Source organism: Aulostomus chinensis, chromosome 7, assembly GCF_037954235.1.
Source record: "Aulostomus chinensis isolate RoL2024-O1b breed Wild chromosome 7, RoL_Achi_v1.0, whole genome shotgun sequence".
Taxonomy (NCBI): Eukaryota; Metazoa; Chordata; class Actinopteri; order Syngnathiformes; family Aulostomidae; genus Aulostomus; species Aulostomus chinensis.
In genome coordinates, this window is record NC_141326.1 from 11682171 (window position 1) to 11698757 (window position 16587).

Sequence of the window (16587 nt, forward strand, 5' to 3'; positions counted from 1 at the left end):
TGGGCATCGGTAATGGATGGGGTATATACTAAACTCTATAGCCTACCTTACATCCATGCTTTACATTACATCAGCTTTACATTACACCTACTTCTCTTCTTCACATAATTGTACATGTAAGCTTATATTTTGAAGGGAAAGTCTCGTCATGTATCTGATAGTTTCCTAGGGAGCTTGACAAAAATATCGAAAACTATGCAACTGATGTGCAGACCTTATTTCTGACTATTAATAGCTGTGCACATTTAAAACAAACATCAACAAAAGGTTTCCCAACCCTTGGGACTTCCCCTTGGTTGATTTTTAGCATAACTTCTAGAAAACTTCGCCAAAACTGGTCCCAGTTAGGCGGACAGCCGGATAGAGACGTGTTCCAGGAACCGTCCAGTCCAGTTCAGTCACACACTATCTTACAAAATGCGAAATGTAAATCATTTCACTGCTCTTGAAAATGAAAATATGTGCTCACACATTTAACTTTCTGTCTTTTGTTTCACGCATAGCTAAAATGTAGCTTTATGGAATTTTTGCCATTATTAATAATTACGCGTTTTAATAAAGAGAGTAAACTGCCCACTGACACACACCTGCTTAGGGGCAGTAATTTTACAACTAGTACCGCTGGCCGGCGAACTTATAAACACCCAGCCTGATACCAACGAAGAAGACGACGGGGCGTGAACTTCCGGGTTTTAAACGCTTGGTAGCAACGAACTGAACGAAGGATTTAGCTGCGAGACAACTGTTGACGCCTCGAACGGTATGTAAATAATACGAAAAACGTTTAAATAAACAGAACCACTAATAACTACATATGAGTAGTGACGGCCAATGTGAATTTGACGGGTTGAGCTCATACATGTTTACACATATACACATAAACGAAGGTTTTTCAACAGTAAATCGCCATTAACAAGTCTGAGATACTAACATTTAAAATACTCTTTACATTTCGATTCAAGCAAAATTTTAAGCTGCCCTAGGGTATTATGTTGTTGTTTTTTTTCGCTGAATGTTTGCAAGAACTTGAAATATTGTTGTTTCTAAGAAATTCTGCCCCCTGGCGCCCACTCACATGCAAAAATTCGAGAATAGAGCAGCCCCCCAAATTAAATTAAGTGAATGAAAATAAAAAAAAATAAAAAACACGAAGTTTTAATCGCATTCTGTCTTTTATTCTATATTGATTTTATTATTGTAAACTATATTAAGTAATTTTAATTGGAAATGAAGTGAAATTTGAATACATTTATAAAGTGAAGGTGCACTTTTAATTCATATGTTGTCTTTGCAACTGTTTTCGTGGTAACATTTGTAAAATATGATTGTGTACTGCTTTTTTCTTCAAAATAACAACACAATTGAGAGATAATCTGCTCATAACATAATTATGAATGTATACTGACTTCCTTGTAATGGCCAATTTAGAATAAATAACATTAAGGCAAAAAATAATAAAAGGTAGTTATAGTTGGAAAAAGGTGGTACCAGACTATTGCTGCACACATAGCCATAACATAACCAAGACTATTTAAGTACCGGATACAGACGTTGTGTTTCCACTGTCACCAGTTGAGGATCCATCCTCAATGTCTCACTTGTTTTCAGTGTCTGTTGCTGGGATGAGATCTCCAACCAAAGCCACACCACCACACAGGTAAATGCAATCTGCATTTAAACTTTCTGTAGGATAAACTGTTCTAGAAGTGGTTTATGTGGAAGAACTTAACCTGACTTATGGTTGATGGAGTTATTTTGTTAGTCTGGTAAAGCCTGATTATTTATTCATTTGCAGATTGTGTGCCGTCACTAGAGGTCACTGTGGACACAAAACAGTGTCTCTTCCTGACTTTGGGTGTTGCATTGTGGAGCAAAGAAAAACACATGCTGCTCAAATATTCAGTCTTTGCCCAGTAGGTGAAGACTGAAGGTTTTGTTTGTTTTTTTTAACCCACAGAACCAAGATTTCTTCCCCTGGTCAGGACCCTGACTCCCCTCTTCCCCCCATCCATGAGCGTCTAGCACACTTGCGTCCCTCGAGGGAACTTCTGGAATTCTACCGACAGAAGATCGCCCAGTTTGACGAAGAACATGTGGAGCTGCAGCAGATGTTGGAGAAGTACAGAAGCGTCACAGAGGACCAGGTGAGCAGCAGGGACGTGTCACTGACTCAGTCTGTCCAGCTCTTTGTGTCTGCACTTCACCAGAGTGTATTTTCTAGGGCAACTAGTGGTCATTAATTTATCCCATCAATCAACAAGTCATTCCAAGTTTATTACTGCATAGTTATTTCCTAATTATAGGTGGTTAATTATAGGAAATAAATATCGATGGTCAATGGACTGTTTTTTATATAAAGGCTTTCAGCCGAAGCGGTACTCAAAGCACTTTACAATATTGGAAGATTCGCTCACTCTTACTTGGTGGTTGGAGTTGTGATCACCATGACTGAACCATCGACCCCTCAGTTACTACGCAGCCACTTTGCCATCCCATTTTCCAGGATGTGATCAGAAACAGTGTTAAAAGTTTGATATTGATGTCAAAGCGCAACACAGAAGGAGAGGCCTGCGAATGACTCCTGCTTGAGATAAAGAGATCAATTAAATAAAGTCTGAACTTCTGCTTCTCTGTAACGGAGGTGTCACACAATCTCTCTAATACACTGATGTGTATTTGCCTCAACATCAAATACGAGATATTGACTCTGTTTTCTTCCGATCAGTCAAACCTTCGCTTCTCATCGATCGACATTTGCTCAACCATCAGGGGGCAGCCATGTTTGTTTCTGTGTGAGCTGATCTCCTCTTAACTCCCAGTCGCCTGTCATCCCAGCACAAACTGCAGCGTGAAGTGCAGCAGCGTGAGGGAGAGATCGCAGAGCTGCAGAACGCTCTGAGCGACATGCAGGTTTACCTTTTTCAAGAGAGAGAACAGTCTCTGAGGCTCTACGCTGAAAATGACCGACTGAAGATCAGGTGGGTGCGCGGTTTAGAGCGTGATTTTGAAAGTGTTTGTCCCAGAGCTAAAACCGATGAGTGATCCAGCTTTCCATGACGGCTCACTGAGCCTGCTACATGATTCCTGCCATTCATGACAAAGAGCGACACCGACATTTTAAAATGTCTTCTTGATGAAAAGTCACAATGATGCCAATAGTGCAGCTGAAGCAGCTAAATGGAACTTAGCCATCATAAAAGTCTTGTCTTCCTCTGTATTTGGGCCTTCATAAACAATGACCTGCGGTCCAGAGAGCTGGAAGACAGGAAGAAAATCCAGCACCTTCTGGCTCTGGTGGGGCCTGATGCGGGCGAAATCACCTATTTCCACAGAGAACCTCCTCATAAGGTACTTCGCCAGAAATTTGTTGAGCAAATGTTCCTATATTCTATATTCCTAAAGTGGTGGTCGCGTTCCATAATATATTCCAGATCTGATTTGAAAAGATCAGGTTCTGTCTTGTGGCTTGTGCTGTTCACGCTGCGGCGCTGTGTGAGTGGAGCCCCAGTGAGTCTAAATGGAGGACAGGTGTGATTATTACACCATGTTGAATTAAAAATCATCAGCCATCAGTTATTATGATATATTATTTCAAACTCTGGCCTTGACAGTGATTACAGGTTTGGTGTGTTCAAGGTCCAAACTATCACACGTTTGATATTTACAAATGTTTAACTTGTTTGAATATTTTGTCATGATTTGGTGAGCATTAACAAAATTACTGAGAGTGATCCACTTTTGAATTCACAATGTCATAGTAAATAACTTAAGAATGATTTTTTTTTTTTTTTTTCCCCCAGGTAACTATCACACAGAGGAACCCTGAATCCAGGCTGGAGGAAAATCTCAGTCTCAGGCCAACAAAGTTGAAACCTGCCGCTAGCAGGAAAGGTCTGAACACATTTCTATTCCTAGATGAGACATTTCTGATGATATTTTTCTTTCAATGTTGTTCATGAATGTACTGCAGAGCGGAACAATTTTGCCAGGTGCAGTACTCAAATCAAAGGTGGGTTAAGTTGCTAAAGGTCAGATGTGTGTAAAAAAAATAACATTGCAGATGTGGGGTATTGTGATGATGTGGAAATATCCCAGCATGCATGAGGAGAACATTTGTCTTTGGTGAAGGAATCCTGCCAAAAGTCTCTCCATTTATCCCTTTAATGTGTGTTGTTGTTTTTTTTTAATGAAAATGTCAACAATGAAACAAGAGTGATAATCCCTTTTTAATGGTGTGAATCATATTGCAACTACAATATCAGTCAAAATAATCACAATTGGATCATTTATCCATTTCTTTGAACCCTAATACATAGTGAGGAAAATTAAAGAATAAGGGGATGTGAAATGTCATATAATAGAACAGGATAATGTGTGATGGGATATTGAAAATGTTGATTAAATAAGAATATTACTAAACCCCTCAATGCTGTATTTTTCTGACTGTGCCGCATTTTTTGTTTGTTTATGTAGAAACTGGTAGCAGGAGAGCAAAGATAGCAAACGGGGAACATGGAGAGAGTGTGGAACAGCTCAAGAACGACAACCAGACTTTGCTCCTGCAGGTGAGGCGCTCGTGCAGGGGGACTCGAATACAAATCTTAAAGGGCCACAAAGAATTTTTTCCAGTTTTGTCCATTTATTGAGGTCAGTTAGGCCAAATGCAATAATACTGTGATATTCAAAACAAACGAACTAAAATAAAATGTTATTTCTATTTTGATATATATAAAAATAAATAATTGGATAAAACAAAACATGACCCCTGTCATGAATCCAAGACAAACATGTCAGGAGGGGGTAAATAACACTTTTTCTTTTGAAATATAAACACAAAGAACCAAAAGGAAGAAGGAAAAATGTATTTCTGTCCTATGGTGAATCAGGCGTCTCCAGAATTCCAAACTAACATCGACGCTAAAATCAAACCAAAGGTCCCTTTCAGTTTAAAAAACTGATAAAAAAAAAAAGTTAAACTCCACTCCTAAAACGAAAGTCAAAGTGAGGAAATTGCGCTCCCGGCAGTGAACGCTGAGTGACCCAGTAACAGGCTGTCTGTGTATCGTTGGCACAGAGACAAGTCCTGGCCAATATATTGTGTCCTGGGGGGTGGGCGTGTAGGTGAAGTGCAAGTGCGGTCGCTCGTAGATTATCGGTGTAGCTGTTCTGACACACTGCGTCTGCGAGGGCAGGGTGTAATATAAACACAGTGTTTGGGGTCACAAAGGAATCAAAAAAGCTCCACTGGCCATTCGGAAACCTCCTGAACCTCCTTATGGCCACTTTGCCTTCTTGTGCTGACCCAACCAAAAAAAAAGAGTTCGGGGGCCACAAATAGGCGGCCCTGGGGCCCTGAGGTCCACTGCTGTAGTGGTTACTCTGGCAGACCTGACTACACATCAATACAACTTGGTTTTTGGTGAAGGTTTTTTCACTCTTTAGAAAGAACTGTGTTTTGGTTTGTTTTTTCCTAATTGTTTTTCGAAATGACCCTGTAAAGTTTTTGTCGTAATGATTTTGTCACCTTCCCAGGTGGAGGCTCTACAGGCACAGATGGAGGAACAAGCCCGTCTGGCTAAAGAGCAGGTGGAGTCTCTCCTTGAGGATCGTCAGATAAAAACAGAGGAGGCGCAGGCACAACGACAAGCAGACCTGCAGCGTATCACAGCTCTGACGGACAAGTGAGTCAAGAAAACACCTGGAAAAGTCATAGTGTTTTAATATTGAATTTAGTTCACGTTTATGTTGTGTCAAACCCCGTAGCTTGTCATCACTTTGAGTCAAATGTAGGCAGGTACATTTTGGTATGGTAACATTTTCCTCCAAGGCACTGAAAAATCATGGAAATGTGCTGATAACGATGTGTCTGAATGCTGGTTTCCCTCAATGTTGGTCTCCACTGTTTACCTCTAAATCTCACCCCAGGCTCCAGCACACCCAGAACCTTCTGTATGAAAGCACCAAAGATTTCCTTCAGCTAAAATTCAACACAAGGGCCCATGAGAAGAGCTGGATGGTGGAGAAGGACCGATTGCTGCGGGAGGTGGACTCAAACCGGACCCGCCCGAGGAAGGGTGGGCCTGCCGTGGGTGAGCTGGGGCGCCCGTGTCAGCCCAGCAGCAGCAACAGCCACGTAGCCCCGCTCCATCCTCGGCCACAGCAAGAGTCAAAGCAGGCACAAAATCAGGAGCTAAAGGTCGCGTTTGTTAGTTATAGAGCTTTACATTTCCTCTGCTGTTCATTATGAAACCAACATCTTATTTGTTCCATTTCACCAGGCGGTGCAGGAGGATCTGAAGCAAGCCCGCCGTCTGGCTGAGATGTACAGAGGGCAGTGTATTACTCTGGAAACAGAACTGTCCCAGATCAGGGAGAAGGGGGATGTAGGCCGGGAGATATTCAAGGTGCATTTGTTTTATTGACGTTCTTATTTCTCAAACCCTTTTAAAGCCCCTAAAGCTTCATGTGGCTAACAGTTTCCCACCGTGTTCAGGAGCGTTCAGACAAAATGGCCAAACGGCTGCAACTGATGACTCAGCGTTATGAGGCGTTGGAGAAGAGGAGAGCCATGGAGGTGGAGGGCTTCAAGACTGACCTGAAGCACCTCAGACAGAAACTGAAGGATGTGGAGAAACAGCTGGTCAAGGTAAGAGACAGAGAGGCGGATGTCCAAACATTTGTGCTCGTTTTGGGTGTAGCGTCACCGCAACACAAGCCATAAACATTGTTTAGTAAATCTAAACATTCAAATTGCCCACGCCAACTTACTGAAGCACCTGGTAGTGCAGGAGGAGCTTCAGTTTGTTAGTTAAATAGCGAGGGCGCCATATTCACTGGCTTGAAACTGGCAATGGGACTCGACCAAGCGCCAGCTTGCACTTGGCTGTAAATTGTGCCACAAGTCTTCAAAGTTTGGAAATGCTTCTCGATGTACCTGTTTTGTGCTGCAGGTAACTCTTAACATCGGACCCAACCAGGATCTTGCTATTCTACACGAGGTTCGGCAGACCAACACCAGGACCAAGAAGGTCCAGGGAGAGCTGATGACTCTAAAGGCCAAAATATACGGACTTGAGAATGAGCTGCGGTTCAGCTGAGGAATGGAGCCTAGATGCTTGACGTTATTTATCTTAGCAGTAGCGTCCTTTGTGGGCCTCATTCCACTCTTCATTTGCACTGTGTACTACTACGTTTAGTACTGCAACTGGGAATTTGTATTTTGAACCACTGAAGAATTTTTGCCAATAAAACTCAAAAAGACAAATTAACACACTTAAAAGTTCTGAGGATCAAAATGCTGCAGTCTCCAGTCCCACCGTGCAGGGCTGAGTGTGATCGCGTCAGACCAATTTAATGATTATTCATTTTGACAAGCTGGAAAGGTAGGTAGGTTTACTACGGACCTATTTTTACAACTGATTCATGATCATTTAGATTTTCACATAAATCACTTTTTTTGTTGTACATTGTTCCTCAATATATAAAAATAATCTTTTGGTTTGCAATTCAATAGAAACTTCCCGTGAAATTCTGTCACAAGGAATGAACTCGGGCTTAAATCTACACCATGATAGTCAATAAAAGTGGTTTAATGGGGTTTCAGTTAGAGAGGAAAGATTGCAGTCCTTGAAACAATTTCTTTACCTGCAGTAAACAGGGTTAGGGTTTGATGGGCCAAGATTGCTACTAAATGATGGGCAAGAGCAAACCCGTGTGGTGTTGGTAAATGCCTTTTTGTCTGTGCATCACTGTTTCATGCTTCTTCAGCCCCCCCCCCCCCCCCAAAAAAAGGATTATTTAGAGCATTTTAACCTTCCTAAGAGAAAACCTAAATAGTGATATCATTTTAGTTGTATTTTAGTTTGTTTGTTTTTTGCCTGGATGTATTCATTTGTATTTGTAGGCGAAATGTAGCTTTTTACGCTGGGCCATATTTGGCCCCTGAGCCCCACTAGACTGTGTTCCCCTGAATTTGGTGGCTTCGAATTGGAAACGGCATCTTTTTCAGGTTTTCTAGTGTTTTTCTATGCCAAAACTTTTTCATTAAAGCAACCAGTAACTCATATAGATGTGTGTGTGTAAAAAGTCCCATGAAAACAATACTCAAAGTACAGATACCTCACCATTGTACATATAGTACTTGAGTGAATATACTTGGTTACTTTTCACTCCTGGCAATCACAAATCAGTTCATTTCAATGTTACTTCTTTAATTTTGTGTTAACAGATACAAGTAAAACAAACATAATAGGGTCTTCGCCTGAAGTACCTTCAGGCTCAGGCCCTAAAAAACGGAGGAAAACGTGGTAGTGGTTCAGTCCAGGCAAAAAAAACGAATCTATCAGTTTGTACTGGAAAAAAACCGCAAAACATGAACCCGCTTGGCAGGTGTTTCCGTTGAGCGGTATGACGTCGCCTAGGTTCCGTTTTCATAGCGCATGCGCGTTCGTGGTCATCGATTTTATGCTGATGAATGATGGCTGCTAGCCTTAAGACAAGACGACAATGTACCTTCGAGTATTGAGTGACTGTTCGACAGACATGTCCCATTTCTCCTGTCGTCAGTGTGTGGAAGAAGGTAGTTAGCATTAGCCTAGGTGGAGCTAGCTCAGCTGTACGTTCAAGGGTCTCTTGTTTACCCGTTGGTGGCCTTCAGACATGCAGAGACTCCGGTCTGTGAGAAGCGGCTGGCAGCTGCTGATGTCAAGCTGCGAGGGAGCAGCGAAACATGTCAACATCTCGTCTTCCAACTTTAGAAATCACAGCCGTGTAAGTGTGTCATTCCAACTTTACTGAAATACACCAGAAAATGAGGGTCGAAAAGAAAATCGCAACTCTTCTTCAAACCGCTGTCTGAAGAACGGTTTCTTGTTTCACATGAATGGCTGAAGTAAATCACAGCACCACAACCAAAATACCATACAGTTCGCTTGGTACTCTATTCAGTACTCGACGTGGGTAGAGCTGTATTAGATAGTTACATTAAGTATCTAGAGTAAAAACAAAAAAGTACACGTTGTACATGACAAGCGTGTAATCCAGTGCTTGGGCATGTTCAGTCCTGGAACCATTGACCTCTAAAGGTCATTGTAAAGTGGATTTGTGTTCCAGTTGTGCTGCTCTGAGTGTTTCCTCTTGAAATGATTGGTATTCACATCAGAAAGTACATCATCTCCATCAGGTTTTGTGTTCTTTCTTTTTTTTTAATCTCTTCACAGTAACTGATGGGTTCAAATAAATGTGGTGGAGTCAGAGGTTCAAAGAACTCCTTCATAGAAATACTCACAGTATGACACCTTAACGTTGTACTTAAGTACAGCACTTGAATGAAAAATACTTTAATACTTCTTAATACTGAAGTTATATTCCACCGCTGGCCTTTATGATACCGCAAGTTTATGGCCACATTTATTACCATCTTATTCACTCAACACTGTAGTAGTTTTACTCTCTGGTCCTGCGTGCGTTCGAAAAGATAACAGCTGCTCAGCTTGTAGTATCACAGTTAATGAACAATGACGTGCTGCCTCTCTCCGGCCCAGCTGCCTCCTCAGGGTTCCTTCGGGCTCCTCTTTGACATCGATGGTGTGCTGGTGCGGGGCAGGACCCCCATCCCTGCAGCCAAGCAGTGCTTCAGGAACCTTGTGGACCACCAGGGGAAATTTAAAGTGCCTGTGGTGTTCGTTACCAATGCAGGGAACTGCATGAGACAGACCAAAGCGGAGCATCTGTCCCATCTGCTTGAGGTGGAGGTAAGAGCAGCACCTCCTCAATCGTTCTGGGTATCCTCAGCGGCTTTCTCTCACTTTTTCCTCTCTGTTTCACCTCAGGTGTCACCGGACCAGGTGATGCTGTCCCACAGTCCATTGAGAATGTTTACCCAGTTCCACAAAATGTGTGTGCTGGTCTCAGGACAGGGTCCCGTTGAGGAGGTGGCTCACAAGTATCCTGTCTCAGTATCGGTGACTCGTGCACTCCCTCTGCATGTTGACCTTAGTGTGTGCACGCTCTGTTTATTCATGTTCCACTTTGCTATCAGGATTTAATCTTTGTACCCTTTGTTCCCTTCGCTTGTCACCTCACTGTTCTCTTGAAGATGTTTTGTCATCAGTGGAGTTAAACGTGAGATCAATAAGCTTTTTGAATCCAGGCTGATGCATTCAGTCCGTCCAGCCTGATCACGGTCATTTTGCTGCAGTCCTTCTTTTAATTTTAATTGCAGAGATTTAGAGGTTTGTACCTGAGTGATGGTGAGGTTCAGAAACTTTGCACGTGTTATAAACTGGTCATTTAAATGGAATTTATACAAAATACATTTACCGTGTACTCTAAATTGACCGTAGGTGTGAATGTGAGTGTGAATGGTTGTTCGTCTCTCTATGTTGGTCCTGTGATGGACTGGTGACCTGTCCAGGGTGAACCCTGCCTCTCGCCTGAAGGCTGCTGGGATAGGCTCCAGCCCCCCCACGACCCTTAATGTGTAGGAATAAGCGGAAGATGACGATGGATGGACGATGGACATTTACCGTGTGATGGGGACATATATGACTTCTATACATGAGTTGAACTTTAATTGATTCCGTCTTTGGAAGAAAGAAAACCCAAATTCCGGAGCTTTAGTTCCCATGGAAAATTTATGGACATTTACCTCTGCGACTCTAGCTATGACCGCTTCATCCTCTGCTAGTTTATACTCTGAAATATAAGTGATAAAAATTCAGTTCTTCAGACAGTTAATTACACAGGCCAAGTGACGGATTTGCGGTAACTGTGATTTATTTTATTTCAGTGTGTGTTCAGTTGCGTGTGTGACTGTGTGTTCATCTTAACCCACCAAACCACAGCCTGGGCTTCCAGGATGTTGTTACCATAGATAAGCTCCGAGAGGCGTATCCTCTGCTAGATGTTGTGGATCACAACAGAAGACCCAAAGACGGCGTAAGTTAAACTTTTGACACATACATGATCAAATCAAACAGGAGACAATAACAACCCTGCGTCATGTTCTATAGGTCCCGCCCACCAAAGGCTTGCGGCCAATAGGAGGTATGATTCCATCTGGAAGTGAAACACATTAATAATTCAGATGCAGGAATGGAGGGATTTATATGATCTCCTTCTTGCAGCTGTCATCTTATTCGGTGAGCCAATCAGATGGGAGACCAACCTCCAGCTTATAGTTGACGTCCTTCTAACCAACGGAAACCCCGACAACCCCTGGAGTTTGATACAGTATCCTCACATCCCAGTGCTGGCCTGCAACATGGACCTGCTATGGATGGCTGAGGCCAAGAATCCCAGGTACAGCGAAAACCAGGTCGTACATGTGTGCACATCTGGATTTGTTCCGCCAGGGTTATCAAACCAAGTGTCCCCGTCCCCCAGGTTTGGCCATGGAATGTTCCTGGTGTGCTTAGAGAGTCTGTACAAGAAGGTCACGGGTTACGACCTCAAGTACGAGGCTCTGATCGGTAAACCCAGCGTGGTGACATACAACTACGCTGAGCTGCTGGTCAGGCAGCAGGCTGAGAGGCTTGGCTGGACCACACCGGTCAAGAGGCTCTATGCCATAGGGTGAGTTACTTGGTCACCCACAAAATCATGTAGTTCATCTGAACAAGAATGATTCGATCCGTCTCCTCTGTCACAGCGATAACCCCATGGCTGACATATACGGAGCCAACCTTTACAACCACTACCTCCAGGCTTCCCGGCACTCTAAGGCCCAGATGCAAGCCAAGAGTTGTGGTAGGAGTGCAGAAGCGGCTGATGCCCCCCCAAAAATGACATCAGCAGAGCTAGGCGGAGCTTCGGGTGTGTACGGGTCAGAAGGGGATCTCCCCGAGGGGTGCAGCTCCATCTTGGTTTGTACTGGGGTGTACAGCCGAGACCAGGAAGAGTTGCTCTCGGACACAACCCAGACGGTGACAGAACAGCGCATCTTCCACGGCCACAGAGACTTTCGCTTTGACCCCAGCCTCACGCAGCCATCCTTCGTGGTGCAGGATGTAAAAGATGCGGTGGAGCTGGTATTCCAGCAGGAGGGCTGGCCGCTGGAGTAGACGTCACCAGCTACCGTAGCTGAGCCTCTCTGGTTGTGTTTTTCTACCACTTTCCCTGGTTTTGCTACTCAGATTAGCGACATTTCTTAAAGTGCCGGAGGTTAAACTCCAACAAGCAACAACAGGCTTTTACACAACTCACAGGCCAATTAGGAGTATTTGCTATGGTAATGTGTTACAGTATTTTTTCAGACATCACCATCTGTAACAGCCCTGCGTATGTTCTCTGCCGCACCTGGTCATCCAACGCAGTCTATCAGGGCTCCGTCTTTTACTACACACACAGTTTAAGAATTGAGATGCTAAGTCCCGACATTTTTACACTTGATTTTTCACTTTGAACTCATGGTTGAATATTGAAGTTCACGCAGTTCCACCATAAGCTGGACGATGTTCTGATCCAGAGAAACATTATATAAGATGCACGCGTTGTCATTTGTTAAAGACGGTTTTTATTCTTTATGCAACAGCCTACCTTTCTGGGTCTTCTCGCCTTTTAATATCCAAGCCCCACACCCTTGTTTAGATCCTTGTAGTTTTTACTGGCATCATTTCCTCTTGGTTTATGCTCAACTCTACATGTTACCACTTACGCCAATAAGATTTACATCGCTGGGTTTCACTGTAGTACCTCATCATTTTTATTTTAAATCTAATGTTTAATGCTTTTTAATTTTAAAAAGGAATTCTGTGTAATTTTTGAACATACCATTGGAACAAAGATTAATTTCTATTTTCCAGCGAAGCAGAAATTTTAGAGCAGAAAATATCATATTGTGGCACCAGTTAAGATTTCAAAAGATGCGCGTTCTGTTTATTTTAAATGTTAAGTGACAGATATAACAATGTATCATTTCTGAAAACATCCATATAAGAAATACTGAATGAAAACATTAAAAAAAAATTATGAAACACAAATGGTTGTCGAGTGAAAACTCCTGGCTACACTTAAACCCTTCATTATGCTGATGATGATGATGATGATGATGATGCAGAACAATTTAAATATTAATTCAGAACATACATTCACACTCACATACTACAAGCTGTGTATTTTCTCCTAAAATTTAGTCTGTAAATGACCAAACAAGGTGACTACTTAGGCCACCCAGTCAGCACCCGCACCTTTTATCTGACGCCACTGGTCCATGAACCGGGTGCGAGGTGTTACTGCTCAGCATGAAGTGAGGTGCATCCTGGGAGGCCTCGTCCACCATGGTCATGCCGTTCCGTGCCAGCAGCTCCCGAGCCATGAGGATGAAGGCGGTATCCACATTCTGAGCCTCCTTAGCCGATGTTTCCAAAGCCGCCAGCACATTGTTGCTTTCTCCCAGCGTGCACGCGTCCTCGAATAACACCTGCCTCTGAGCGTAGAGGTCCGACTTGTTACCTGCAACCACAAACGGAGGAGGAGAAATATTGAGCCACAGCTGCTTTCATTATCTTTTGATCAGCTGATCATTGTCACAACTGTTGCACATAGAAAGTGAGACAACAGCAAATGCAGCGCAGACAACCCAGAACCCGAGGTTTTATCTGACTAGAACTCCCAACACGTTCACTACCATGTGACAGACTAAAGTGTGGAATCATCACATTTAGACACTGGGACTGTAAAATGTAATTTTCTTTATAAATAAACAGATGTATTTTGTCAGTCAGCCAGCTCATCCATTTCAGCCCAGACCTTTCATTTACACATGAGGGTTTCCCAAAGTGGGGCCCAGGGGCTAAATTTGTGCTGCTATAAACTTGGATTTGGCTGTCCAGATGTAACCAAAATAAAGTGGTTTACCATCAATTTGGGAGCGGAGCGACACTTTGCACAGGATGTTAGTTTGGTGAAAAGCCAAAATATCAAAGGCCCAACATTAAGTTTGAGGTTTGCCCCCCCCCCCCCACACACCTCTTCTCTAGATCAAATCTCATGCAGCTCATCCAAATATGGAGCTCCTTTTGTGTCGAGGGATATTTGATTGTGTAAATAGGAATGAAAGCAAATTTTGTCTGTCCACCGGCAGGATGACACAAAAACACCAGAAAGAAGAACCTGTCCTGATGCTTTTTGTTAGGACTCCGGTGGAGGTGGGCTCTCTGTTTGTCCCTCTAGTTGGATATTGTGTCCAATACTCCTTGCTAGTGATGCGACATTGCAAACCATCCTGTTCTTTTCCAATGACTCTTTGCTACAAACAAAGACAATGTTATTTCTGTCAGTGTGTCAGAACCTCCCTGCCTGTCCCCGACACCCCTCCTGTTAAAGTGAACCACGCAGATCAGTCTCAGGTGGCTTATGGAGCCAAATTCAAACCAAGAGTGGCATTTGGATGCAGTTCAGTTTGGTAACTCTGGTCAGTGACGGTGAGGAGCACTGATGCTGGGTGCAGTCCTGTTGGTTATCGATGACGAATCTGTTCTCCTGAAACTATGGGTCCAGCTATGAAGAGAAACAAATGTAAGAAGTACCACTATATACTTCAAACTGGTCTTACCAATGACGAGGCTGATTGATACTCTAAATTGACTGTAGGTGTGACTGTGAGTGTGAATGGTTGTCTGTCTCTATGTGTTGGTCCTGTGATGGACTGGCGACCTGTCAAGGGTGAACCCCGCCTCTCGCCTGAAAGCTGCTGGGATAGGCTCCAGCCCCCCCCCCCCCCCCCACCACCACCACAACCCTTAACAGGATAAGCAGAAGAAAATGGATGGATGGATTGATGGTCTTACCAATCAGTATCAGTACCACACTGGCGGCTCCATAATGCTCCACCTCTCTGATCCATTGAGGAACAGATTCAAAAGTGGCGCGCCTTGTGATGTCATAGGCAACCATTGCTCCATGTGCGCTGCGGTAGTAACTCTGCGTTATGGTGCGGAAGCGTTCCTGTCCTGCTGTGTCCCACACCTGCAACTGCAACAACGCACAAAACACTAGTCTAAGTCTCAAGAGTGTTGGTACAAAAAAAACTAAACGGACTTTTGATGAGCTGTCACACTCTTTAACGTTTGACTTGTCCTTTTTGTTGACCGGCATGATCAGCAAAACAACAACACACCCATAGAGTAAACACACACACACACACACACACATCACTTGAGCCAGCCAATCCTCTTCCTCTGAGGACTAAACCGTTCAGAGAGAGTATTTACTTTGAGACATGAGTAAACTCAGAAGAGCAGTTTAATGCGCGTGTGTGGACTTCATCCCAGTCCGATGAGGTGAAGACTGAAGTGAAAAACTTTAAAATGAAAAGAGCAAAGTGCACGTACCTTCACCTTCTTGCCATCGATGTGCAGGGTGCGAACAGTAAAGTCGACCCCGATGGTGTTTTGCTGCTTCTCCATAAATATTCCAGACTTGAAGCTCTGCACCACGCAGGTCTTCCCTACATCCGAGTCCCCGACTAGGATGATTTTGAAAAGAAAGTCAAAAGAGTCTTCAATCTCCGGCTCTGCAGGCTGCATGACGAAGAGAGGAATATACACAAACAAAAGGCTTCAGCTCTTGATCCAAGAGGTAAAAGAACAGGTTCCTTCCAAGTTGTGTCAATAAGAAGTGTTTACAGAAACTGTCCTAGTCAGAGAAGCAACTCTAGTGAATCCACAGGTCAGGTTTCTCTTCTAACATGATCATAAACCCCACTTCCATGATGGAGTCTCTCCCTGACGAGCCACAACTTGCACTATTTTGGTTCCAGAGACATGTCACATCAGCTTCAGTCTTATTCCTCCTCTTGTCCAGAGTCACGATCCCCAACATACCGGTCAGCAATTCTACCCTCTCCACCGCCCTCCTCACCTCCACCCACTTTAAACTCTACATCTCACACACCACACACCTCCTACCTGTCTTGGTAGGCGTGATTTCAAACTGCCGGCCCACCTGTACCACTGCATCTTGGGATATGGAGTCGAGCTTTGTGATGAGAAACAATTGGGAGAAGCAGAAATAGAGGTGAACTGAAACTTCACCTTCATCTGGCTCAGGTAACTGAAATTTCGTTCTTGAGTGCTTGATTGAAGCTTTCATCCGATTACAAATTCTCACAGTCTGAGGGAGCCTTTGAGCAGCACTTGCAGAGATAAGACTTTGCAGTGTAAATACCTCTTCTCTTAACACAGTGTTAACATGTCTACCAGCTGTCCTTTGGATTGTTTTAACTCCTAACAATGCTCTGCAAAGTAAGCCATCACCCCCCCACCCCCCCACTGCTGTCAACTCACACATTCCACAGTTGTCAACAGCAGAGGGGGTGAAGTGTTGATAACGCAAGGCGTGATCGTAGAAAGCTTTAACTAGTAAAGCTAATGAGAAATTAAGCAAAGTAAAATTAAAATTAGTTTACCTTTGGCTTCATACATTCACACCACAGTTAAAATGTGAAGGCAGGACGGGTCTGCGATGGATCTGAGTCGCTCGCTCGCTCTCTCTCTCTCTCTCTCTCCACCCCCTCACTCATTTCTGTCGTCATCTCAGCCCACAGAAGAACGAGGCACAGCTGGACACAGAACAATGTGTGAGGGG

At 43.5% G+C, this 16587-nt stretch overlaps 3 protein-coding genes across 6 annotated transcripts; 2 read left to right on the forward strand and 1 right to left on the reverse strand.

Moving 5' to 3' along the window:
• The first annotated feature begins 642 nt into the window (after nucleotides 1-642).
• Nucleotides 643-7779, forward strand: ccdc77 (coiled-coil domain containing 77). The gene is made up of 12 exons (XM_086208416.1): nucleotides 643-760; nucleotides 1609-1657; nucleotides 1958-2144; nucleotides 2836-2978; nucleotides 3252-3348; nucleotides 3801-3891; nucleotides 4474-4565; nucleotides 5533-5681; nucleotides 5926-6196; nucleotides 6279-6404; nucleotides 6494-6646; nucleotides 6951-7779. Exons 2-12 carry the CDS (start codon nucleotides 1623-1625, stop codon nucleotides 7095-7097), a joined length of 1491 nt encoding a protein of 496 aa, XP_086064542.1. The 5' UTR covers nucleotides 643-760; nucleotides 1609-1622; the 3' UTR covers nucleotides 7098-7779.
• Nucleotides 7780-8392: 613 nt separating this feature from the next.
• On the forward strand, nucleotides 8393-12986 carry hdhd5 (haloacid dehalogenase like hydrolase domain containing 5). Its single transcript, XM_086208417.1, has 8 exons — nucleotides 8393-8769; nucleotides 9543-9752; nucleotides 9831-9943; nucleotides 10845-10938; nucleotides 11013-11046; nucleotides 11127-11301; nucleotides 11386-11574; nucleotides 11651-12986. The coding sequence occupies exons 1-8, from the start codon at nucleotides 8659-8661 to the stop codon at nucleotides 12060-12062; spliced, it is 1338 nt and encodes a 445-aa protein (XP_086064543.1). The 5' UTR covers nucleotides 8393-8658; the 3' UTR covers nucleotides 12063-12986.
• rab19 (RAB19, member RAS oncogene family) lies at nucleotides 12490-16570 on the reverse strand. Of its 4 annotated transcripts, none has more exons than XM_086208419.1 (5): nucleotides 16409-16570; nucleotides 15909-15978; nucleotides 15333-15521; nucleotides 14790-14967; nucleotides 12490-13452 (listed from the first exon to the last, which is right to left on the reverse strand). In XM_086208419.1, the coding sequence occupies exons 2-5, from the start codon at nucleotides 15957-15959 to the stop codon at nucleotides 13175-13177; spliced, it is 696 nt and encodes a 231-aa protein (XP_086064545.1). In that variant the 5' UTR covers nucleotides 15960-15978; nucleotides 16409-16570; the 3' UTR covers nucleotides 12490-13174. The 4 variants fall into 4 exon arrangements, with proteins under 4 accessions (XP_086064545.1, XP_086064546.1, XP_086064547.1 ...); XM_086208420.1 differs by having other exon boundaries at nucleotides 12497-13452; nucleotides 14790-14973; nucleotides 15333-15466; nucleotides 16409-16569; XM_086208418.1 differs by having other exon boundaries at nucleotides 12499-13452; nucleotides 14790-14973; nucleotides 16409-16568.
• Nucleotides 16571-16587: the final 17 nt, after the last annotated feature.

Excerpts from the sequence above, each read along its gene's own strand:
- hdhd5 (XM_086208417.1), top strand. The coding sequence starts at position 8,659 with ATGCAGAGACTCCGGTCTGTGAGAAGCGGCTGGCAGCTGCTGATGTCA. Across the intron at positions 11,047-11,126 it reads AGGCTTGCGGCCAATAGGAG|CTGTCATCTTATTCGGTGAG; the intron begins GTATGATTCCAT and ends TCCTTCTTGCAG. Across the intron at positions 11,575-11,650 it reads AAGAGGCTCTATGCCATAGG|CGATAACCCCATGGCTGACA; the intron begins GTGAGTTACTTG and ends CCTCTGTCACAG.
- ccdc77 (XM_086208416.1), top strand. The coding sequence starts at position 1,623 with ATGAGATCTCCAACCAAAGCCACACCACCACACAG. Across the intron at positions 1,658-1,957 it reads AAAGCCACACCACCACACAG|AACCAAGATTTCTTCCCCTG; the intron begins GTAAATGCAATC and ends TTTAACCCACAG. Across the intron at positions 5,682-5,925 it reads ATCACAGCTCTGACGGACAA|GCTCCAGCACACCCAGAACC; the intron begins GTGAGTCAAGAA and ends ATCTCACCCCAG.
- rab19 (XM_086208418.1), bottom strand. The coding sequence starts at position 15,959 with ATGCAGTGGTACAGGTGGGCCGGCAGTTTGAAATCACGCCTACCAAGA. Across the intron at positions 15,522-15,908 it reads AATCACGCCTACCAAGACAG|CCTGCAGAGCCGGAGATTGA; the intron begins GTAGGAGGTGTG and ends TTCGTCATGCAG. Across the intron at positions 14,974-15,332 it reads TCGATGGCAAGAAGGTGAAG|TTGCAGGTGTGGGACACAGC; the intron begins GTACGTGCACTT and ends GCGTTGTTGCAG.